We start from the raw sequence: 26942 nt of genomic DNA on the forward strand, positions 1-26942 counted from the left end.
CATATTTAAAATGAGGGATTTTATTTATAAAAATATTTGTCTCATCATATTTAATTTATTGCATGCATTGCCGGATTCACGCAATTTATGTCTAAACATGCATACAATCATAATATCACATATTATTTAGGATGATCGATTCCATTTCTAATTGACCCGTGGTTGCCAATCACGGGTCTTAGTCCAATCCTAGGTAATATGCAGTATGCAAATGCAATCCTATTACATATGCTTCCAATTTACATTTCTTCAGTCTTCATTGTCTGCTGGGCCCACCATCTTCAAATCTTGATCTCCCACTAAATCTAATGTATTTACAATAAATAACAATGACAAGTAGGGGATACATTTTTAGGGGTGGGAACGGGCTATAAACCAAGCCCACTTTTATTACATATGACATTCATATCGGGCCATAAACCAGGCCCATTAATAAAACCAACAATAATAAAGACAAAATGTAAATTCCTAACATACACCTACAAAATTGGTCATGGCAATCGATCATCCTTATCCAATAACATTTAATTCAAAATTAATTTATTGGATAACATGCTGTGGCAATTCAAATTTAAACAAGATAAAATCATATTTATATATAAAATCTCATTTCACATATAAAATCATATTTTATCTCTATATCAAATAAAATCATATTTTATCTATAAAATCCAATTTTACAAATAAAATCATATTTTACTCAATATATCATAAGATCATATCTTATCATCAATTGTACCAAAATAATTGATTTCAAAATTCAATTTACGGATAAAACATTAAAATTTTCCAAAAATTCAAATTTATCCAAAATCAATTTTAAAATTTACGGACTCGAACAATTCGATCCGAAATCTCGTGAACCAATCAAAAACAATTTTTGACCGGACCAAAAATAAAATTTTAACATATTAAAATTAATTTTTAATAAAAAATAATTTTTTCCCGCGGGCCGCCCGGGACACTCCCGGGCTGGCCCGCACCCGGGGCGCGGGCCGGGGGCAGCCCGGCTGCCCCCTTAGGGCAGCGACTCTCGCTGCCCTGGCGGCGCCTGGCGCCGCCCCTGGGCGGCGCCGTGCGCCGCTCCTGGGCGGCGCTGTGCGCCGCCCTGGGCAGCGCCGAGCGCTGCCCTGTGCAGCGCCTGGGCGGCGACCGTCGCCCCCTTTGGGCGGCGCCGTGCGCCGCCCGGGGCAGCAACAATTGCTGCCCCACCGGGCAGCGATCCAATCGCTGCCCGGGTTTTGCCCCGAAAAAAAAAAAAAATTTTTTTATTTAAAAATATTTATTTTGTTTTCCAAAAACCGAGATTCAAAAATTTTGTACAATCGATTAATTCAATCGTTTGATCTGAGCAACCTGGCTCTGATACCACTGTTGGAAAACTGCTGGCGGTCAGATCAATCACGATTGATACCCGGTGCAGCGGAAGTTTAAAAATTTTGTTATGGAACAATTCCATAGTGTGGGTATCAACCGTTCAACGATTAAATTATTGTGTGTGTAAAATTTAAATAACAGTTATTAAATTTTACCTCCAATCTCGCAACGAGATTAATGGACACCAACAGATTTGATCTGCTCTTGTTGTCTCTCCCTGGAACCGATGAACTCCTTCAATCAGGTCCACGAACAGAGGTTTAATTCCTCTGATAGATTGCACTAGAAAATCTATCAGAAGTTTTCTGCGAAGAGAATAAACGAATCTGATTCGTTATTCCTTACTGCGATTCAAAATCACAGACCGGAAAATCTCGGGCAGAGTATGGGGAGGGTTCGGCCGAAACAATCTTTGAGAGGAACTAGGGTTTTCGATTTTTGCTCTCAAAAATTATGACCTGATGTGTGTAATTTCTGTACTGAAATAACTTATTTATAATGCAGGCCACTAACACCTTAGGGCCCATTAGTCATAAGCTGGGGCCCGACAAGCAAAGCCCGCTCGTTCAGAAATTAATATAAAATTCATCGTGACTCCGATTGATGAACTGATTTCACCAATGTGCACAGAAACCATTTCTGCACATTTTAAAGTCAAAATAAATTTTCCTGAATCCGAATTCAGTGGTTTCCAAAAATGTCCATCCCTATGTCATTTTAGGAAATCCTACTCCCTTACTCTTATTTAAGAAGTCCAACTCCTTAGTTCATTAAATTTAACTCTTTAAATTTAACTATCTCAACGGGGATTAAAACTCCATTACACTGTGTGACCCTCAATGGTTCAGGGATACAGCTAGCCGTGGGCTCACAACTCCTTGTGACTCGGAACAACACTTTCCGACTTGCCCAACGAATCATGGTAAAGCGCCTAGCAACATCGCCCCATGATTCCCTAGGTATCACTGATAGTGCCTACAAGAACCAGTAGATTTTGGTTAGCGTACAGTACGGTCCCTTCATCCATATATCCCGATCGAATCAACAACCATTGGTATATCGAGAGTCGCTCAAGATTCGATAACTATGCAATACATCTTGAAGATCAAATTAGTGACATCGCATGTGCTACTAAGAAACCATTTCTTAAATCACATCAAGTACTCTGGCCAGAGATTTGTCACACTAATATCTCCTCAGATCGCATAGGATATCCACACTCGCAAGTATGTGGTGAATCCTTGACAACAATGCATTGACTCCTATATGTCGTAACTGTACCCAATCTCGACACCTGATGACCCCCATAGAGTCGGTAAACGAGTCAAAGCACAGCACTAGCATATAGAGTCTCCATGATGTTTCAAGTCGTAAGGACTAATGGTGTACAACCAAAACCGCGGACTTTATCCACTCGATAAGTGATAACCACTTGGAAAGTCCGGATAGGGTAGTTCGATTATTCATCCTATGAATATCCATTTGCATGCTTCGAACATCTCCATGTTCCCTACCAATGAAACGTGGTACTCCGCATCGCAAATGCTAGTCTCAAACTCGAGCGATCCTTATCCTTATTATCGGACGGCTCAATCGACTAGGAACGGTTTTAGAATATACAGTGACTATAAGATGTATTTCATGATAGACATCCCCATGTTCTACCACATCTTACATACACTATAGTATATTCAAGGTCTTTATCAAAACAACAATAGTATATCACAATATAACAATATGAAGTAATATAAAGTCATTGCCATTAATAAAAGTGTAAATAATATTAAACAAAAGATTGTTTATACAAAGAGTCATCAAAGCCCATAGCCACACAGTTGGCTCACTGGGCACCCACTCTTACATAAATTTAGCTATCTCAACGGGGTTTAGTAATCCATTACTTGTGTGACCCTCAATGGTTCAGGGATACAACTAGTCGTGGGCTCACAACTCCTTGTGACTCGAAACAACGATTTCCAACTTGCCCAACGAATCATGGTAAGAGCGTCTAGCAATATCGCCCCATGATTCCCTAGGTATCACTGATAGTGCCTGCAAGAACCAGTAAGTTTTGGTTAGCGTACAGTACAGTCCCTTCATCCATATATCCCGATCGAATCAACAACCATTGGTGCATCGAGAGTCGTTCGAGATTCGATAACTATGCAATGCATCTTGAAGATCAAATAGTAACATCGCATGTGCTACTAGTAAAACTCATTAACCTAAAACACATCATGTACTCTGGCCAGAGATTCGTCACACTAATATCTCCTCATATCGCATAGGATATCCACACTCGCAAGTATGTGGTGAATCCTTGACAACAAAGCATCGACTCCTATATGTGTCGTAACTGTACCCAATCCCGACACCTGATGACCCCAATAGAGTCGGTAAACGAGTCAAAGTACAGTACTAGCATATAGAGTCTCAATGATGTTTCAAGTAGTATGGTGTACAAGCAAAACCGCGGATTTATCCACTCAAATAATAATAACCACTTGAAAAGTCCGAATAGGGTAGTTCGATCATTCATCATATGAATATCCATTTGCATGCTTTGAACATCTCCATGTCCATTACCAATGAAACTGGTATTTGGCATCACAAATGCTAGTCTCAATCTCGAGCGATCCTTATCCTTATTAGCGGACGGCTCAATTGACTAGGAACTGTTTAGAATATACAGAGACTATAAGATGTGTTTCATAATAGTGATCTCTCTTTATTCACTATCTCATCTTACTTACACTATAGTATATTCAAGGTCATTATCAAAACAACAATAGTATATCACAATATAACAATATGAAGAAAGATAAAGAAAATGCCATTAATGAATGTAAGTTATATTAAACAAAGATTGTTTACATAGAGACATAAAAGCCCTTAGCCACAAGTTGGTTAACCGGGCACACACTCTTTCATATTATGTGTCCTTGATTTACTGCTTTGTTAAATTATGCTACATGTGAATATTCATGTTGAGTCGTATCTTCTTTGAGATAACCTTTCTAGTAGGGTCGCTCAGTCCTATATCCTTGTTATTGTCGGACACCGGGATATGTTGTGATGATGGAGACTGACACTACGATGATCTGGATGGGTGTAGGGAGTTACCCAGCGGAGTTGACGCCAGATGGTACTACACACTTATTGGCGCCTAGACTGAGTAGGACTAGACAGTTAACTAGTACCTAGTCATTTTGCATGCATCATATTAGTTGTATACATGTGATTCTTGTACTGAGCGAAGGTCGATCACATCTGTGTTGTTTTTCACGAACTCCCCATACGACATGGCAGTTGTAAGTGGCTCAGTAGATGGACCTGTGTGTAGTAAGTGACCTAGGCAAGGATGCAAAGGTTATTGTTAGTTTACTTAAGTTGTTTATTCGATTGGTTTGTATATTCACCTATTGTTTACTTGAGTTTTCGGTTGTATTCTGCCGATTTTGCAGTTTATCTAATTTTCACAGTTATCTTTGATGTTGTTTATCTACTGAATTTAATTACATGCTTAAATTTTTGGCTAGTAGGTGATTCCGGGTTGGGTCACTACACCTTTCCAAACCAAGAATGAAAGATGTGCATATTGACTTTGGCTAGTATGAGACGGTAAACATATTGGCTTCGACTAGTATGTGTTGTACCAAATGATATACCTAGGTTGCACAACTATTTATATGATCATGGAACCCAATGAATGTGCTCTAATAGTTACCACATTTTCATATAATTCATCACCCAAAAGAAATTGATGTTATATTTTTATGTCACGATCACATTCTAAGCATGTCTTATGATTTTATTATGTATTCATTATTATATGAATATGTTTGTCGAGTCTTTAAACTCACTATGCTTGAATGATGTAGATGAAAATGAAGATGTTGATTATTTAAAAGATGATCATGGGACAGAGTAGTCGAGGAGACGAGAAGAATTCCTTAAGCATGTCCATTAAAGTTTATGCATTTTATTTATGTCATGCATGTTTTATTCGAATTCATGTTTTAGCTTATTATTTTAAGATCTAATATTATATTTGTATAGCATGAGGAAGTCCTGACATTCTCGTATAAGAATCAATTGTTAATCGAATGTTAGCATCATTTTGTTCGGTGAGATTATATACAAATTTTGAGTCATGAGATTTTTGAGTCGTTGTCATGAAAATCATGTGTGTGGTGTATAATCTTGCAAGTACGATGTATGTTTTACTAAAAATTTCAAAATTATTTCGTATTTTCTGCATCATATTTTTATAAGCATTAATGAGAAATACGAGACATCACATTAACTGTTTATATTTATATGAAGTTAATTGCAAGTCACTAGATAAGCACAAATCTAATCCTAATTTAAACAAAGATATACAACGTAAAATATCTAAACAAATCTCAAAAAATACAAAATATCACTAACATATTCATCAGCCCATGACCAAGCCAAATGCAAGTATAGCGTATTTGTAAGTAGAGAGAGAGAGACATGTAGGATAGAAATGAATGGAAAGGTAGCCTCGTTTGAACCAGAAGCGTCACTTTTCTTACCCAACCTCGCACTAGATGACATGGTGAAACCAAAATGGCCGTTAAATTTCCAGATAAACTTACAACTCCTCCACTCATTTAGTACTTATCCTGTATCCATTTTCCTTCCTTTTTTTTGGAGGGTGAATACTCGAATTGAGAGAAAAGCAAAAAACCCACTAATTTTATTATCTTTCTTGAACAAATATTCAAGATGTTCTTGTTGATTTATGGGTGGGTAGGCGGATATTGCTAGAGCCAATGGGTTACTAGTTAAAACAAAATCCATACAGCTCCTTGTTATTAAAGCCAAAGCCTTTTCCTCTAGTCCCCACAATATCTACCTTTTTCTTTAGTTTTATTCCCATCTCTCGTCACTCCGTTCATTCTTCTTGTTGCTCATCAAGAATCTGGATGAGTTCGAGAAGGACCCATTTCAAGAAAGATTAAATCTTTTTGCTGATTAGATTTTTGTTCTTAAGCTAAAGTAGAAATGGCTGTGGCTATGGTTTCTTCCGGGAGCAATTTCGGGCTTTACTGTAATTTAAAAGTTGGGCAACTCAATTCCAGTGCGGCTCCTTTCATTTGTTCATTTGGTTTCGATCCAATTCATGTATCTTGGGTTATACCCAAGAGGAGGTAATGTATCTGTCTCTGTGTGTTTATTTCTGTTTTTTTTTCGTTGAGATTGATGTTTGGTCACTTTTTTAATATCTATTGGATGAAATACTTATCTCCTAGTAGACTTAATTTATGTTGGAATATTTTTGGGTGTTTTGTGTTAGAGCAATATCTGGTCGGACTGAGTGTTGGAGATGATGTCTCTCTTTTTAATAGAAATTGGGTGACTAGAGTTGGAGTAGTCTGATTCAAGTGGCAGATTTTAGAAGTTGATGCTCCATTGTTCTTGTAATAAGTTGACTTTTTCAGCTAATGTTCATAACTAATTGATTCTTTTTAGAACATGTTCATTTAAAATTTCCTCAATTACTGGTAATGTACTGTGGAAGTACAGTATTCTGAATCCCATGTCACCTGTAAAAAAATGTAGCATACCGTTATTTAGGTGGTAAAATAGCGTGTGTGAACTACTAGACTGTCGATTTATGTTAATCTGTGGTTTTGTTTCAGCTTACCATCTTCCACTAGTGTATTTATCCCAAAAGCATCTTTAAGTACGGCTGTGGAGGTATGATATGTTGCTTTTGTTTTCACATCAGTTTGATACTTTTTATCGAGGAACATTTATTGTTTTTTTTCGTATTGGCTAAACAGGATGGAAAATCTGAGGAGACTGATGTAATTCCCATCCCCAGCGTGATAATAGATCAAGATTCGGATCCGGATGCCACTATTGTTGAGATTACCTTTGGGGATCGGCTTGGGGCTCTTCTGGACACGGTGCAATATCATTCTTTTATTAAGTTTATGTTCTGAATTTTGAAAATGTTAAAGAACATTAACTAGATAGAGTTGATGGGATTTTAAAAAGAGATGATCAGCATTCGAGTTTGAAATGACTTTGGTAACGGTTTAGTGTTTGTTGGAAAATGTGTCAGATGAATGCTCTGAAGAACCTTGGACTGAATGTCGTCAAAGCGAATGTGTACCTTGATTCATCTGGCAAGCACAACAAATTTGCCATCACTAGATCGTACGTCTGCGTTAATATCGAGTACCTGTTTCTCCATATGTTTGGTTGTCCTCTTATTATTGATCAAAAAGCCTGCATCAATGAAATAAAATTTTCATGTATATGCTGCTGATATTCTGTGATTATTCTTATCACTAAGTGGTCTCGTCTCCAGTTCATCAGGGAGAAAGGTGGATGACCCAGAATTGCTTGAGGCTATTCGTTTGACAATCATCAACAATTTGCTCGAGTATCATCCGGTATTGTTCTTCGAAGAACATGGATCAATTGGATTTTCAATAGATCAGCCTTTTCAAAGCTTTTAACCGATCTGTATTTTAAAGATGCTACGTTGATTTTTCAGGAGTCGAGTGCCCAGTTAGCTTTGGGAGCTGCTTTTGGCGCGCTGACACCAAATCAAACGGTAAAAAGAAGTGTTTCTTTTCTAAAACCAAAATAAGAGTCTTTTTGTCTCATGGATTCGTACTCAGCTCGAAAGAAACTCGTTTGTCATTCACGCATATTATGCAGGTTGATGTCGATATAGCAACCCATGTCCGTGTCTACGACGACGGTCCTGATCAAAGGTTCTTATAGCTGTTCGCTATTCTCTCCACTTCACACACTGTTTGGGAATCACCAATTTGCGCAAATTTTGCGTTTACCGTCTGATGTGATTGCCTATGTAGCATAGTGATTCAAATATGAATCTATGATGGGGTGGTTGTACAATTGGAAATATTTGACTTCTACTGCTATCATCAGCTGTGAAATTTGACACAACCGCAAACATTTGGTCCTATATAACCAAACTAAATCGCCCCACTCCTCTAGCATGTTAAAAGACATTCTTTTAATGTTGCAGTTTGCTCTACATAGAGACAGCGGATCGCCCTGGGTTACTGGTGGATCTTGTAAAGATAGTAACTGATATAAACATTGCTGTTAAATCAGGAGAGTTCGACACCGTGGTAAATACTAAGATTTTTTATATGCTTTGATCATCGACACTTTCACAATAAACGGATGCTTCACAAATTTTTCGATGCATGTTAATTTCTATGCAACGATTTTAAAACCATTGAGTATGATTATCAATGCTTTTCACGTTTTGGCATCGATACTCACCTAAGAACAGAGACGGGCGGGGGATCAAGTGACCCACTCTCTTGCTGTATGTATGTTTGGTAATGAATCACTTTCATTTTCGAGTACAGGGTTTGTTGGCCAAGGCAAAATTTCACGTAAGTTACAAAGGTGAAGCTCTGATCAAGCCTCTTCAACTGGTATGATTCTAGCCAAGTACTTCACTCAGAATTGAGACTAAAAAAGCACCATCTTCATGTTTTTATCTATTAATAATTTTTTTGACGTGATGCAGGTTCTTGCAAATAGTTTGCGGTATTTCTTGAGGAGACCGACGACGGAGGAGGCGAGTTTTTAACTCAAGTGGAGGAAAATGGCATAAATTCATTCAAGTTGGTAATGCTTTTGTAACAACTTTTGAATCAGCCTATGCCAACCCTTGCAACGGCGCCAATTTATAAGAATTCTCTCTTGTAATTTCACTTGAAAAAGTTTAGCGTTTGCTTCTTTTAGGTTAAAAAAGATTTAAAATAACTAACTCTGAGCACCTAGTACGTTTAACGAAATTAGCGGAGAATCACGTGCCTCACACATAAATATCCATAAGACGAGTTAACGAATTGATGCTGCTAAACATACAACGTTGATTTTCGTATGTATTTTTTTGTCACTTTTGGTGACATTGTATTGCTTCTTGTGTTCTTCTAATCAAGAGTGATTATTTTGTGGTGAGAATTTGTGTTTGCAACTTCTACAAATAAATGATTATTGATTTTTTTTAACAAATTTGTTAAGAAAAAATGCATAATTATTTATTTTTAGTAATTACAAACACTACCATAATTCATCACATATTGTCAAATACACTACATTTTGATTTTTTCAATTTAAAAATGGACAAAACTACTTGTAATGTTCAATTTACAATTCTACTAATACAAGCAGTGTTTTCAGAATTGGACCGATCGATTCAACAGGAAACCGATCACTGATCCGGTCTGGCACTTCCAAAAACCGTTTTAACTATTGAATTTCTCAGAACCAGTCAAAAACCAGACAAGAATCGGTTCAAACCATATTTCGAAATTTTTTTGAGAAATTAGTTTTTTAAAAATTTTAAAACCTTAATTTCATGTTTTATTATATATATACATGATTTGGAATTTGTACATCAATAAAAATATTATTTTAGTATTATTAGAATAATTTTTTAATTAATTTATTTATTTTTAAATTTATATATAACTATAATTAATGTGAGAATCCGAAATAATGGCAGAGCATAAACTAAGCGGAGGTCAACTGAACTTGAGGTAAACTGCTTGGAGGTAAACTGATCGTGAGGTAAAGTGCTTGAAGGTAAACTGAACCGAAACTGAGTTGATTAGTTGACCAGGAGCAGTTCAGTAGCTAGACTGAAATCCATCTGCTCCAGAAATCGTAACTGATGCAATAACTCAGAATTATGGAAAATTAAGGACATTAAAGGAGGAACTTAACATTCAGAATTTTCTCTATAAATAACACTCAGATTTTGAGATTTGTTACACGAAATTTTGAGCATTTCACATATAGAGTGACTGAGGAAATTCAGTTGAGCAGATCAGTTTAGCATCCAGTTGAATAGGACAAATGAAATTGTTTAGCAAATCAGGTGACTGGTCGTTTTGTTTTAAAGTAATGAAACTCTTTTTTTATTTTCGATTCCAGCATGATTTGTTTCTTGAATATGCACTCTGTGATTTTTTGGTATACCAAAACTTGTGAACTAGTGGTAGGAATATATATTCTGTCACGCTGAATCTCTGGCCTCACCCTTTAGAGGAATACCATATAAGGATGAAGGATCTTATATCAGTTAGCCATAAAATTTGCAAGTTACTTGGCACACTGCCTGAAGCTTTTGTTTCTGAATTTCTGAAGAATAAGTATCTGTCTCTGTATCTGTTATGTTCTATATATGTATTGATAAGAAATCCTATTAAAATAATTTTAAATGAATGCAGGGAGTCTTCCCTTATTTACTGAGTGACGCCCTTATCACTCACCCACCCGAATCACACATCTCAGATAAGACCGAGGAGGAAATAGAAGATGACGAGCAAGATTAGTTCTGGGATTGGTGAAGAAGACCAACAAAATGTTGATGCCTAGTTTATGTCCAATTTATGTTTTCATTTAGTTATATTAATTCGCTATGTATGTAGTAAGTTTAGTTATTTTCAGTTAAGTATTGTAAAGACAAATTAATTACGAGTTTTTGAAAAATCATGTAATTCAGTTTCATGAATGAGTAGACTGGTTTCTTGAAATTCTGTACTCCGAGGCTTGTTGTTTAACGTGAAAACATTAAATAACGTCGATGTCAACTAGACCCAGTTTCGGGACGTGACATTGAAGTGGTATTAGAGCAAAACCAGGTTTCATAAATTGAGGGGAGTCAAACTTCAAAAGGATTAGAGAAACTAAATTTAAGAACAAGTAGATAAACTGAGCAGTTAAGATAAAAATAAGTAGTTGAAAATTCTGGAAAACTTAAAATCAGTAAGCATAACCGAAGACCGAGGAAGATAAGAGACAATTGAAATAGAGTCAAAACTTTCTGTGGAAAAAAGGGGTAAACTAATGTTAGGCAATTAGTTTAGTATCAGGTCAACTGATGGGATAATATCAGGTAGGTACAAGGTAAACTGATAAGTACAAGATCAGTTTGGTACTAGGTAAACTGATGGTGCATGACCCATTTGGTACCAAGTATACTGATCAGGATAGTAGACCAGTTTTGAAGACCAGTTGAGGATGGTATGAGTTGAGTGTCATCTACACCAGTTGTGTAAATCAATTGGGAATTAAACAGTTGAGCATCAACTAAACTGACATAGATCGGTTGGGAAGATCAGTTGAGTATCATGAAACTAATTGGATATTAGTTGAGGTAAGCTAAATCAGCAAAATCAGTTAAGGAACCAAAGAGGTTCAGTTTAGAGGATCAGTTGGCCTAGTAAACTATGAAGTTGAGGAGTTTGTCGCGTAAACTTCAAACAGCCATAACTTTTGATCCAAAAGGAATTTTGTCTATTGTAATATATCGACGGAAACATCGTTTCAATATGCATCAACCTACGACCATTCTATCATAGTAGTGGCAAAAATGAACCACAAATTCTATCCTTTAGATATAGATATTATCGATTTCGTGAATTTTTCCATTTTTCCCAAATTTTGAGGATTTTTCATTTTCACACCTCTTGGTATTTCTACACCAAATATGGTACACTTCCTACTCATATGTTCAAGAATTTTAAGAAAAATATTCAATTCCTTCTGATGTGGAAATCATATAGCTGATTTTTCTCGTTTGGTACTATAGTTTACCCACTTGGTTCAGTTGACTGCTATCACTTGTTCAGTTGACTTGTTGATCTTTTGGAGTAGTTTCAGATTCATTTCAGTTGAGTTCGCATATGAAAACTGAACTAATTTACTTCTATTGTTCCTTTCTTAGGGATATAGATGGCCAACAAGGCTGCCCTTAAGGAGTTGGAATGCATAGTTCAGAAACTTAGGGGTTTCAATGCCAAATTGCATCTCAGTAACCAGAGATTGTATGAACAAGAGGAACAATTGAAAATGGATGTTGAACGCTAAGCTTTCTACCTACACAAGGAAGAGAAGAAACACTAGGAAACCAAAGCTGAGCTGGAAGATGTAAAAGCAATGTCGCATTAAAGAAATGTACCTGCTATAACGTCCTCATTCTCCTGCTGAATCTGATCCTGACTCAGCTCAAACACCTGTCCAGAAACACGAGGTCTCTGATTGGTGCTCCCAATAGACTGTCCCTGCAACCTCTGTAGAACAAAAGGATCAAAACCAGAACCAGACGCTGATCCTCCAGTACCCTATGGACAATCCATCTTCATGTGGCCAATCTCGCCACATCAAAAACAAGCTCCTGAACTGCGACATTTCTCAGTCGGGTGACAGCCTCCACAAGTAGCACACTATCCCTGGACCATATTCTTCCCAAAGTGGTGAAATCCATCTAAACCGGAGCTAGAAGAAGAAGAAGACACACCCTGGTTTTTGAATGATTGGATCCTCGGACCCAAAGAGCTAGTTGGCCTGGAAGAAGAGAGAAATGACCTATTACGCCGCGGGCTGTCCTCCGCTTGATGACATCGGCTCACTAAACCCACGTAAGTCATGTCATCACCAACCGCAACACGATCATGAATATCCGGATTGAGGCCCTGAAGGAAAAAATTATACTTCATCTCGGTACTGGAAGAGATCTCTGGGAAATACGATAATAGCTCAAAAAACTTCTACTGATATTCATCAATAGTCATCGTGCCCTGACGCAAACTCAAAAACTCACTTGCTTTCGTTTTGACGGAGAGCAGGAGGAAAATACAGCTTCTGGAAAGCTGTGCGGAACTCTGCCTAAGTAGTGGTACCTTGTGCAGCAACAAAATGTGCAGATGTGGAATTCCACCACTTCCGCGCACTCCCCTGTACAAGAAATTCAAGAGTCTCCATCTTTTGCTCCTTAGTGCATCAAAAATCGCGGAAGCAAACCTCCATGCGTTCTAGCCAATTCTCCGCATCCTATGGTGATTCTCCTCCAACCAATGGCTTAGAACCCCTTTGCATAAAACAATGCATACTAAAATTCCTGCGATCTGCGATCATCTCGACGATGATGATGGTGGTCCTGAATATTCCAGCGATCGTCCTCCTCACCCCAGCGTCTGCCACCGCTATCGTGGCTTTCATTGTAATCAGCCATCTGGTCAAAGGTAACAGAAGTTATCCCAAAACGATCTTACTAAATCCCAAAATTAATGCATGCTCTAATACCAATAAATTTAGTGACCTGTAGTGACCCTTACCCGGATCACCTACTAAACAGAACTTAGGCATGCAATTAACTTAATTAAACAGAGATCAGAATTCAACTGCGGAAACCATAACATTTATACAATCCCAAGAAAAGGAATCTGTAAATATCCAAAATAATATACAACCAAATCGAATAGTTGTATAAACCCAAAACAACAGAATAAAAACCTAAACGAAGCTCCAGCCGATCAACCACTGCCTAGCCCCTCTTGGATCCACCCTCCTCGTCCAATCGCAGACCTGCCCCATGTAACATGGTGTCCAGAAATATAGAGTAGGAGACATGAGCATAAAACGCTCAGCACGAGAGTATGAGTATACATGCATGCAAAGTAAACTCCCTATAAACTCGAGGTCAAGGATCAGAGAACAAAGACAGACCGGGCCCTGGAATGTAGCACGCTATGTCGTCGCTTCAGGAGGTGGCTCCCATACCAAAATACCAGTGGATATGCCGGACCCAAATCGATGGAAGTCCAACCACTAACAGGATAGGGTAAAATCCTACTATAAACATCTCGAACGAGATAGCTTAATATGCAAATGTATGCAGCATAAATAAATGACATATAAATCATGCAGTCACATAATACATGCATACTCAGTCAGGATATCTCGAACAGTACTTTCGTACCTCAAATACTAGGCAAGTGCTATCAGCCCTAGGTCCACGCCTACAATCCGCGCTAAACTGCCAAATGATACTACTATCATTATAGCGCTCTAAAAGCCTTAACTAAGCTAAAACATACTCCAAAATATTTTTAGGAAGCAAAAGCTATACCTTCATCCGTCGTTAGCCCTTTGCTGTCGATTGCCTCAAAACTAGGCCACAACTTCGCTACAACACCTGAACTGCTATGCCACTTTTGAATTCCCAACGGGACGCCTAGAATTCCCTAGATCTGAGCTAGAAGGCTAAGAAATCGAGAGAGAAGAGAGGAATTGGTGCACTCAAATGTGAGCTCGGCACCCCTTATTTATAGACAGAGTTCGGGCCCTCCGAACTGACTTCGGAGCCTCCGAACACGTTCGAATCGTCCGAACTAGACTTCGGAGCGTCCGAAGTCCCATCCATGCGTCAGCAATGACTTCATCTTGTTGACGTAAGCAATGACGTAATATTGAGTTACGATCGGATTGTTCGAAGTTTCCAACGGAGCGTCCAAACACCTTCGAAGCCTCCGATCCTGGCTTCGGATCGTCCGATCTCGTTCGGAGCCTCCGATCCCTCACTTCGGATCATCCGAACTCAAGTTTAGCCAATGCGATTAGTTCCTTAATTACCTTGTTTGGTTACGGGCTACTACATTCTCCCCCACTTAAGATATTTCTTCCTCGAAATCCGATCTTAAGTACCGAATGTAAAACAACAATCCAAAATATTCTTTATTCAAATCAAACGTTTATAGAGTTTATAACTGATTACAACTCATAATGAAATCAAAACAACTCAGGATGTTCCTTACGCATCCTGCTTTTGAGCTCCCAAGTAGCTTCCTCAGCGTCTCTTCGCTGCCATTGAACTAAAACAAGAGGAATGACTTTGTTTCGCAAGACCTTATCCTTGTGATCCAGGATATGAATAGGTCTCTCAACATAGGTCAAATCCTTATCCACTTGAACTTCAGACCGCTGCAGAATATGAGACGGATCTGCCACATATCGTCACAACAGAGATACGTGGAACACGTTGTGAATACTGGACAGATACGGTGGCAAAGCCAAACGATAAGCCAAATCGCCAATGCTCTCCAAGATCTCAAACGGACCGATAAATCTGGGAGACAACTTGCCCTTAAGGCCAAATCTGAGAATCCTGCGGAAAGGTGACACCCTCAGAAACACTTTCTCCCCAACATCAAACTGCAAAGGCCTATGCTTAGTGTTAGCATAGCTGGCCTGACGATCCTGTGCAGTCTTAATCCGTTTCTTGATCTGATCAACAATATATACTGCCTGCTGGATAAACTCCGGTCCCTCAGCCTGTCTCTCCCCCACTTCTTCCTAGAAGAGTGGAGTACGACAACGCCTCAAAAGGTGCTATCCCAATGCTAGTATGATAGCTATTGTTGTACGCGAACTCGATCAATGGCAAATGATCTTGCCAGGCTGAACCAAAATCCATAACGCACACTCGAATCATATCCTCCAAAGTATGGATAGTGCGCTCTGACTGAACATCTGTCTCCGGATGATAGACAGTACTCAAACTGAGAGTAGTACCCATCGCACGCTGAACACTCCCCCAGAACCTAGAAGTGAACCTGGGGTCTCGATCGCTGACAATGCTCACAGGCACTCCGTGAAGTCGAACGATCTCCTGAACATACAACCGTGCCATGCGATCCACAGAGTACTCTCGACTATAGGCAATGAAATGCGCTGACTTGGTGAGTCGGTCCACCACAACCCAGATAGCATCACAATTCCTCGATGACATCGGCAAATGGGTCACAAAATCCATCGTGATAAACTCCCATTTCCACTCAGGAATAGGCAGACTGTGAAGCAAACCTCCAGGTCGTCGGTGTTCTTCCTTGACTTGTTGACTCACCAAACATCTCGAAACATACTAATACACGTTGCGTTTCATCCCCTTCCACCAAAATCGAGTACGTAGATCCTTGTACATCTTGTTGCTTCCCGGATGAATACTCAACTTGGTGCGATGTGCCTGAGACAAGATCTCCTCTCGCAACTCTTCATCCTGCGAAATCACAAGTCTACCAGACAAACACAGAAAACCATCTGATTGATAGTGAAATCCAGACGAGTTACCCTCATTAGCTAGGCAAGCTAAACGTTGGGTCTTCGAATCAGACATCTGAGCATCCCGAATCCTCGAATATAAAGTTGGCTCAGATAGTATCGCAAACATCTGGATACTCTGCATATCTTTCTTATGCTTGAAGGTATACCCTGAAGTACAACAGTCACTGATCGCACTAGACATTGAACAAGTCTGCAGTGCGGATAGTCGCACCTTGCGACTCAAAGCATCAGCATTGAGATTAGCAGCCCCTGGATGGTACTTAATCTCGCAATCATAATCCTTAAGCAAGTCCATCCAACTTCTCTGCCTCATGTTCAACTCCGCCTGAGTGAACAAATACTTGAGACTCTTGTGGTCGGTGAAGATCTCAAATCTCTCGCCATACAGATAATAACGCCAGATCTTCAAAGCGAACACAATGGCTGCCAATTCCAAATCATGGACTGGATAGTTGTACTCATGAAGCTTCAGCTGTCTAGAAGCATATGCAATCACATGCCCATTCTGAGTCAGGACACAACCTAACCCCTAAAGAGAAGCATCAGTGTACACTACACCATCAGGGGAGTGTTATTTTTGTTCTCATTGTGTTTTTGTTCGTCTTTGCATTTGTGTGTTTGTTATGCATTCTGCTCATTGTTCTGAAGCATTGAGGGCAATGCTTTGGATAAGTATGGGGGGTAGAATAGTATTTCATTGTCTATGTGTTTGTGTTGCATCTGTCGTGTTTTGTATTTGTTTGCATACAGTTTGTGTTTGTTGTTGTTTACATTGTTATGAGTAGGATGAGTCATAATAGCCAATGATGATGAAGTTTATTTGAAAAAATGGATTTGAAAAAATTTTTTTCTCTTGACTTGACATGAGAAACTGTAGGTTGAACCGTGAATATTTTTAAGCACTAATTTTAGACCAGTGAATTGTAGCGAAAGATTTGATGAAGTTTCTGTCTGTTTGACCATTGCACGAAAATAGGTGGTTTGTGGATCTTGATTGCGTTCTATGAATTTTGATGAGTCTCTAGTAAAACACTTATGATCTTGAGCGCACCTAGAAAGAAAAAAATTTTATATACAATTCCATCCGGGCCTTGAAAGGATTAAAATCCTATAAAAGATTAATTTAAGGCTAAGTATGCGGATTAAATAGGATTGATGCTCCATCCGGGCTATAGACGAGGGGATTAGAAAGAAAAAATAGAATGATTTTTCGTATCCTAGACAGTTATAGCTAAGTCAGCGGGTAATTATTGGGGCTAAAGCAATACCGGGTGCAAAATCCGAAGGTGTGTAATTCATTATCTCAAGGGAGGTGGGTTTAGTCTAGAGGTCGTTGGAAGGAATGAGCACTAGATTGTGATACTTGCACTGATTTGTCATAGGTCCCTAAACAGATTTGAGACGAATTCGATCTAAGTTGCATGAAACCGGAATGATATTTCACACACACACGTTCACGTTAAACCGAAAGTGTATTATGAAAATTTGAAAGCATGTCTGTGTTTTTGGTTTTTTGATTGAACTTCTCGGAGGCTATGCACATTTATGAATCGTCCTTACTTATGTTTTTGTTTGCATTTTGTTTTTGCATGTCTTGCTCGAGGGCGAGCAAGAGTTAAGTATTAGGGTGTTGATAAGTGCATTTTGTATGCATTATTTTGTAATATTTTTATATATATTTTTGTGTGCATTCATATTATTTTTATGTGTTTTTATGTGTTTTAGTATATGTGTGTGTATTTCACTCTCCCGATTGATTTTGTAGGAAAATAGATTTTTGAAGAGTGAATTACGGAGCAGCTTTGGTCAAAAATTCATATTTAATTTTAGAGAGATCCAAATACAATCTCCATTTATCAAAATTAAGTTCAAGATGTTTTGAAGCTGCTGTCCAAATTTCAGCTCGATCCGACGACTAGAACTCAAGATATAAATTTTTCAAAATCGTCACGCGGAGCAGGTTGAAGCATGCGCTGATAAGTGAAGTTGTAGCGCGTTTGCACAAGAGTTTAGCACAACAAGAGGCGCAAATGCGCAATGGAGGATGTGAGCAGCGCTATAGTTTGTGCAAAAGAACTGTTTGCACTACATGTAGTGCAAACAAGGATGAAGAAGCGCAAACGCCCATGGATGAGAAGATATTAGCGCTTAAGTTGCATTGTTGGCTGCTGAAGGAAGCGCGCTAGCGCATGATTGATGGTGTTCAGCGCTAGTGGATGCGCAATCGCACAAGGAAAGATGGGAACCGCTCAATTTTGTGTGTGAATTATTTCTTCGGGCATAAACATGCTCGCTCGAGCGAGAAATACGGGAGCAGAAATCTTCGGAACAAAGAGTCTCTCGCTCGAGCGAGAGGTTGTGCTCGCTCGAGCGCGACGTCCGAAATCAGAAAAATTTAGAATTTTGGAAATTAAAAAGTCTTATTTTACGGGCTATTTTTCATTGGATTTTTAAACTCGTATTTAAGGGACTTATTCAGATGGGAGAAGAGGATTCATCAGGTATTTTTGGACGCACAACCAGAGCAAGGCGGCTGGAGAAGAGAAGAGATTTCTGCACTTTCTCTTTTCTTTTTTCTTTTAATTCTTGTTTAATTCTAGTTTTAATTATTGAGTAGTTTATTTTCAACCAAGACGGCGTGATTTGGCCGAACAAATGCATGTAGAAAACTTGATTTGTTTATTTGAGATTTTCTGACTTGATTTTATTTTATTGATTATCGAATTTATATTTGTCTTGTGAATTTCTTGGCCAGTTATTTGTTTGCATGTTAATTGATTCCAACTCGACAGAGGAGGTTTTGATTTTAATCACTTCGATATTCAACATAGTGTAAAACTGACTAGAAATAGAATTCGGTTTCATTATGCGGTTTGGGTGTAAACTGAATTTTCACAGTTATTCATGCATTAAAATTTGATTAGAATTACAAAAGATTAGTTCATCAATATTTTAATAGGTTTAATTGTTCTAGAAATAGTCCTTCGAACAAGTTAGGAAAATTCCCGTGAATTAAGATTAAGTCTGATGTCTTAGATCGACTGTTTGTTACATGAATTGTCTGGGACCTACATGTGTCTTGGTTGTCTCTTTTATTTAAATTTATCTTTCAGCTATTTTATTTCTTATTTCTAGGTTAATTAATTTAAATAAATCTCCCTTTTATGATTTTGTCTAGATTAAATAGAATAATTAATTCTTGAGAATTGACTAAAGTCCCTGTGGGATCGATACTTGGACTTCTTTGTCCACTTTACTATTACTTGACCTGGTGCGCTTGCCAGTAGATATTTATCATACCGATTTAGCCGATCAGATATCCATGTCAAGATCGTATACGAATCTTTATGGCAAAGAGTGTGATAGGAATAAATTATTTATATATGCGTTATCTTACTCTATTCTTGAGTCGAGATGTTTAGAGTTGATATGGTTTTATTTTAACGCATGTATATGTTGATTATATTGAGAATTGTATTCTCACCGGTTGTTTTCAGCTGTTGTCTTGTTTTGTATGTGTGCATGACAACAGATGGGGCAGGAGCTAGTCAGGGACGACGAGGGTAGCTCGAGTGAGAGACTTAGCATAAATGATGTAACATAGACTTTATTAAGTATGTTAGAAAGCCATGTTACTTGTTTTGGTTTGAAGAACACATGTTAAACTTATGTATAGTTGGTTTTGATGGATTCTAGGTATTAGTTTGATGTAGCTAAAGATTGTAAAGATTTTTGGAAACTTGTGTTATATGTTAATGCATGTTTTAGATTTGTATTAGAATGTTTTTGAACCAAAAGAGCAAGTTTTGGAAGAGATGGAAAGGGCCAAGAATGAGTTGCAAAAACAGGGGATTTTTCAGCCCAGAGATGAGCCCGAGCTGCACTTTTTGGTAGCCTGAGCGCAGTCCCAAGATCTCAACCCGAAGGTGTAGAAAAGTGGGGCGCTCGAGCGGCAGAAAACTTCCGCTCGAGCGCATCTCTATTTAAAAAAATTTTGGATCTTCTTCCTTACTTGTTTGTTAATGATTCTTATTCATTAATTGCGAGAGAGAATCGAGATTAGCAACCCGAGGTCTCCACAACAGGTGGTATCAGAGCGAAGTATGTTCTTGGACTGAACTAGAATGAGCGGGGTAGATCGAGTCTATCTGATTGTTTATTTATTCTTGAAGCATATTTATTATCTGAACTGATTTAAAGCTTTAAGAATTGCAAGCTACCTGCTTATCTTATTTTATTGGAAGCATGTCTTGACTGACAATGAATCAGAACTCGATCTCGTGAGAAGGAATTAGCGTGCTAATCAGAGGAGGACTGAAACAGATTTGTTATATATGAGATTGAATTGTGTACTAATCTGTTTGATAATCAGATATGCTTCGAAGACCAGTGACTAGACAGACTGGCACAGTTTCGTGGCTAGAACAGGCAGTGATAGAACCGACAGTGCCACAGGCAACAGAAGCACCGAGAGTAGAACCGACAGTGCCATTGTAGTAGCCCGTATCCAAAACTAATGATTAATGAGTACTTAATCGTACGATCATGTTTAGATTAATTAAAACATGATTAAGGAAATTCCCAAGGGATTAACGGAGTCCAGAAATGAATCCAGGACACTCAAAAATGATGGGAATGGTTCAGGAGGATCGGACGACCCGAGCTGAGTTCGGAGGATCCGAACGTAAACGGAGCCAAGGATCGGAGGCCCCGGTGAGTTCGGACGATCCGAAGTTCGATCGGACGATCCGTTCGTGTGCGCCCAGCTGTCCCAATATAATATGTCATTGATGACGTCACGGAGGTGACTTTGGACGATCCGAAATGCAGTATCGGACGGTCCGAAGTGTTGACAGGGACACTTGTCACGCATGCAAGGATCGGACGCCCCGAAGTGAGGTTCGGACGGTCCGAACCCTTGCCTATATAAAGGGGCCGAGAGGCTCATTTGATAGCCGCACCAAGTTCCTCTCCTTCTCCCGCGTGGCTCTATTTTAGGGTTTTGGGTATTCTTATTTTAGAGTTGGAGTAAGGAATATATTGTTGGAAAACTGGCGAGTTCCCAGACCAATTACGATTGATACCCGGTGCAGCGGAAGTTTAAAAATTTTTCATGGAACGTTTCCATGGTATGGGTATCAACCGTTCATCGATTGAATTACGTGTGTGTGTAAAATTTAAATAACAATTAAATAAATTTTACCTCAAATCTCGCAACGAGATTAATGGACACCAACAGAACAATTCTGCTCTTGTTGTCTCTCCCTGGAACCGATGAACGCCTTCAATCAGGTCCACGAACAGAGGTTTAATCCCTCTGATAGATTGCACTAGAAAATCTATCAGAAGTTTTCTGCGAAGAGAATAAACGAATCTGATTCGTTATTCCTTACTGCGATTCAAAATCACAGACCGGAATTTCTCTGTGACAGAGCAAGGGGGCGGCCGAAAACGTTTTTGAGAGGGGCTAGGGTTTCGAAAATCCTGTCTCAAAAATTATGAGCTGTTGTGTGTAATTTCTGTACTGAAATAACTTATTTATAATGCAGGCCACTAACACCTTAGGGCCCATTAGTCATAAGCTGGGGCCCGACAAGCAAAGCCCGCTCGTTCAGAAATTAATATAAAATTCATCGTGACTCCGATTGATGAAACGATTTCACCAATGTGCACAGAAACCATTTCTGCACGTTTTAAAGTCAAAATAAATTTTCCTGAATCCGAATTCAGTGGTTTCCAAAAATGTCCATCCCTATGTCATTTTAGGAAATCCTACTCCCTTACTCTTATTTAAGAAGTCCAACTCCTTAGTTCATTAAATTTAACTCTTTAAATTTAACTATCTCAACGGGGATTAAAACTCCATTACACTGTGTGACCCTCAATGGTTCAGGGATACAGCTAGCCGTGGGCTCACAACTCCTTGTGACTCGGAACAACACTTTCCGACTTGCCCAACGAATCATGGTAAAGCGCCTAGCAACATCGCCCCATGATTCCCTAGGTATCACTGATAGTGCCTACAAGAACCAGTAGATTTTGGTTAACGTACAGTACGGTCCCTTCATCCATATATCCCGATCGAATCAACAACCATTGGTATATCGAGAGTCGCTCAAGATTCGATAACTATGCAATACATCTTGAAGATCAAATTAGTGACATCGCATGTGCTACTAAGAAACCATTTCTTAAATCACATCAAGTACTCTGGCCAGAGATTTGTCACACTAATATCTCCTCAGATCGCATAGGATATCCACACTCGCAAGTATGTGGTGAATCCTTGACAACAATGCATTGACTCCTATATGTGTCGTAACTGTACCCAATCTCGACACCTGATGACCCCCTCAGAGTCGGTAAACGAGTCAAAGCACAGTACTAGCATATAGAGTCTCCATGATGTTTCAAGTCGTAAGGACTAATGGTGTACAACCAAAACCGCGGACTTTATCCACTCGATAAGTGATAACCACTTGGAAAGTCCGGATAGGGTAGTTCGACTATTCATCCTATGAATATCCATTTGCATGCTTCGAACATCTCCATGTTCCCTACCAATGAAACGTGGTACTCCGCATCGCAAATGCTAGTCTCAAACTCGAGCGATCCTTATCCTTATTATCGGACGGCTCAATCGACTAGGAACGGTTTTAGAATATACAGTGACTATAAGATGTATTTCATGATAGACATCTCCATGTTCTACCACATCTTACATACACTATAGTATATTCAAGGTCTTTATCAAAACAACAATAGTATATCACAATATAACAATATGAAGTAATATAAAGTCATTGCCATAAAAGTGTAAATAATATTAAACAAAAGATTGTTTATACAAAGAGTCAACAAAGCCCATAGCCACACAGTTGGCTCACTGGGCACCCACTCTTACAATCTCCCACTTGCCCTATAGCCAACTAGTCATACTACGTAGACCCATTGCTTCGCGATGTTTGTCAAACAATGGTCCTGGCAAAGGCTTAGTAAGTGGATCAGCGATATTGTCTGCAGAGGCCACTCGTTCGACACTGATGTCTCCTCTTTCCACAATCTCCCGGATTATGTGGTATTTCCTCAGTACGTGTTTGGATCTTTGATGAGACCTTGGTTCCTTTGCTTGAGCAACGGCACCCGTGTTGTCGCAGTACACCGGGACTGGACCAACAAATTCAGGAATGACGCCCAACTCTTGGACGAAATTCCTCATCCAAACGGCCTCTTTAGCAGCAGCTGATGCTGCAATGTATTCAGCCTCAGTGGTGGAATCCGCTGTGGTGTCCTGCTTGGAACTCTTCCAAGAGACAGCACCGCCATTGAGCATGAACACAAATCCAGAGGTTGACTTCGAGTCATCCACATCACTTTGGAAGCTAGAGTCGGTATAGCCTTCCAGTTTGAGTTCTCGTCCTCCATAAACCATGAACATATTCTTAGTCCTTCGCAAGTACTTAAGAATGTCCTTCACGGCTTTCCAATGCATCTGACCAGGATTAGACTGATATCTGCTCGTGACACTCAGAGCAAATGCTACATCCGGTCTGGTAGATATCATCCCATACATGATACTACCTATAGCTGACGCATATGGTACATGTGTCATATTCTCTATCTCTGCATCAGTCTTGGGACACATAGACTTGGATAGAGAAACTCCATGACACATGGGTAGATGTCCTCTCTTGGACCCATCCATTGAAAACCGTTTCAATATGGTATCGATGTAGGTTGATTGAGTGAGTCCTATCATTCTCTTAGATCTATCCCTATAGATCTGTATCCCAAGAATGTAGGATGCCTCACCCAAATCCTTCATCGAAAATCTACCTGATAACCATATCTTTGTTGACTGCAACATCCCTACATCATTCCCAATGAGTAGGATGTCATCAACATAAAGTACTAAGAATGTCACCGCATCCTTAACTACTTTCTTGTACACGCAAGGTTCCTCCGGGTTCTTGATGAAACCAAAGTCTTTAATTGTTTCATCAAATTTCTGGTTCCAACTTCTTGATGCTTGTTTTAGACCATAAATTGATCTCTGAAGCTTGCATACCTTATGCTCGCTTCCCATGGATGTGTACCCCTCAGGCTGCTTCATATAGATTTCTTCCTTAATGTCTCCATTAAGAAAAGCAGTCTTCACATCCATTTGCCATATCTCATAGTCATACCATGCAGCTATGGCAATAAGGATTCTTATGGACTTGAACATTGCAACTGGTGAAAAGGTTTCGTCATAGTCAACTCCTTGCCTTTGAGTATAACCTTTAGCCACCAATCGCGCCTTGTAGGTCAATACCTTACCATCAGGCCCAAGCTTTCTTTTGTAGATCCATTTACACCCTATTGGAACAATTCCATCGGGAGGATCCACTAAAGACCAGACTTGGTTAGTATGCATCGAATCCAATTCTGACTGCATAGCTTCAAGCCATAAATTCGAATCCGCATCAGAAATTGCTTCCTTGAAGCTTCTTGGATCACATCCAATGTCGGGTTCATCTTGACCCTCTTCAAGAAGAAGACCATATCGAACTGGAGGTCTAGAAGTCCTCTCGGATCTTCTAGGTGCAGGCGTGTCCAGCAATGGTTCCTGAGGTGTGGGATCGTTATTTTGTATTTCGGGTTCTTCTCGAACTTCTTCGAGTTCCATCATCTCGCCTTTCTTATCCAATAAGAATTCCTTCTCCAAGAAGGTGGCATTCCTAGAAACAAACACCTTTGTTTCAGCAGGATAATAGAAATAATATCCGATTGAATTCTTCGGATACCCTACAAAATAACACAAGCTGGATCGACTATCCAACTTATCTCCCACTGTCCGCTTCACGTAAGCTGGACATCCCCAAATCCTCAAGTATGAATACTTAGGAGCTTTGCCATTCCATAACTCGTATGGTGTTTTGTCCACTGCTTTAGTGTGGACGTTATTCAACAACAATACCGCCGTTTCAAGCGCATAGCCCCAAAACGAAGGTGGAAGCTCAGTGAAGCTCATCATGGATCGAACCATGTCCAACAAAGTTCGATTACGACGCTCCGATACACCATTAAGCTGTGGTGTCATAGGAGGAGTCCACTGAGAGAGAATCCCATTCTCTTTTAGATAGTCCAAAAACTCGGTACTCAAGTATTCTCCACCTCGATCCGATCGAAGTGCTTTAATACTTTTACCTAGCTTGTTTTCTACTTCAGCCTTGAATTCTTTGAACTTTTCAAATGCTTCAGACTTATATTTCATTAAATATAAATACCCATACCTAGAATAATCATCAGTAAAGGTAATGAAGTAGGTGTGGCCATGTTGAGTCCCTACTCTAAATGGACCACAAACATCTGTATGGATCAAATCCAACAGATTTTGACTACGTTCAGGCTTCCCCTTAAAAGGAGATTTAGTCATTTTCCCTTTTAGGCAGGATTCACAAGTAGGTAGAGAGTTAATATCAGACATATCAAACATGCCCTCTCCCACTAGCTTGTTCATCCTCCTTGAGGAAATATGACCTAGTCTAGCGTGCCAAAGGTTTGCCGGGTTTTGACTATCGATTTTCCTTTTGTTTGTTGTCGCCGGTTTGTCAATACAATTTACTGGAACGTCTTTTAGTTTTAAATTGTATAGATCGTTTTCAAGTTGTCCATTTCCAATTAAACATTCATTCTTGTAAATATTGCAAATCCCATTCACAAAATTACAAGAATAACCATCTCTATCAAGCATAGAAATAGAAATAATGTTTTTAATTAAATCTGGCACAAATAAAACATCTCTCAACAATAATTTAAAACCATTCTGCAAAATCAAACAAACATCTCCAATGGCCGTAGCTTCAACTCTGGAACCATTCCCGAGCCTCAGCTGGGTCTCACCCATTCTAAGCCTGCGACTTCTTGTCATCACCTGCAAATCATTGCAAATGTGAGATCCACATCCGGTATCCAATACCCAAGAAGTTGTATTAAGTGACATGTTTATTTCGATATAGAACATACCCTTTGCAGTTCCCAACTGCTCAAGATACTCCTTGCAGTTGCGCTTCCAATGACCCGGCTTCTTGCAGTAATGGCAAACATCCTTGGATTTTCCATTGTTTGAAGCCTTTGTCTTTTGCTTCTTCTCGGGTTCCACTTTCTTGGGTGGGGCAGAACGTTTCTTGCCCTTCATACTTGGCCCCTTCTTTGCAGAAGATGAGGAGCCCACCAAGAAAGCTGGCTTATCCTTCTTAAGTGTGGATTCATATGTAACGAGCATATTGACCATCTCTTCAAGGGTGGCCTCTATCTTGTTCATATTAAAATTTATCACGAATCCATCAAATGAGGAAGGAAGAGATAGAAGCAACAAGTCCACATTGAGTTCATGCTCCAACACCAAATCAAGGGTCGCTAACTTCTGTATGAGCCAAATCACTCGTACCCCATGATCACGGACCGAAGTCCCTTCACGCATGCGGCACGTCATCAACTCCTTAACAGTAGAGAACCTTTCAGCCCTCGACTGAGCCCCAAAAAGTTCCTTGAGTTGCGCGTGAATGTCAGCAGCATTCACCGTGTCCTCAAATCGCCTCTGGAGTTCATCAGACATCGAGGCTTGCATATAGCATTTGGTCTTG

General features: G+C 39.3%; 1 protein-coding gene across 1 annotated transcript; it reads left to right on the forward strand.

The window, feature by feature from the left end:
* Nucleotides 1-5997: 5997 nt before the first annotated feature.
* Nucleotides 5998-9172, forward strand: LOC140881545 (ACT domain-containing protein ACR11). Its single transcript, XM_073286947.1, has 10 exons — nt 5998-6554; nt 7047-7104; nt 7191-7316; nt 7475-7569; nt 7724-7808; nt 7913-7972; nt 8080-8135; nt 8414-8519; nt 8766-8834; nt 8930-9172. The coding sequence occupies exons 1-10, from the start codon at nt 6409-6411 to the stop codon at nt 8990-8992; spliced, it is 864 nt and encodes a 287-aa protein (XP_073143048.1). The 5' UTR covers nt 5998-6408; the 3' UTR covers nt 8993-9172.
* Nucleotides 9173-26942: the final 17770 nt, after the last annotated feature.

This window comes from Henckelia pumila, chromosome 2, assembly GCF_033568475.1.
Source record: "Henckelia pumila isolate YLH828 chromosome 2, ASM3356847v2, whole genome shotgun sequence".
Classification (NCBI taxonomy): domain Eukaryota; kingdom Viridiplantae; phylum Streptophyta; class Magnoliopsida; order Lamiales; family Gesneriaceae; genus Henckelia; species Henckelia pumila.

Bases quoted from the DNA above. Each gene is read 5' to 3' on its own strand.
- LOC140881545 (XM_073286947.1), top strand. From the start codon at position 6,409: ATGGCTGTGGCTATGGTTTCTTCCGGGAGCAATTTCGGGCTTTACTGT. The intron at 6,555-7,046 runs GTAATGTATCTG...GTTTTGTTTCAG, and splicing joins TGGGTTATACCCAAGAGGAG to CTTACCATCTTCCACTAGTG. The intron at 7,317-7,474 runs GTGCAATATCAT...AAAATGTGTCAG, and splicing joins TTGGGGCTCTTCTGGACACG to ATGAATGCTCTGAAGAACCT.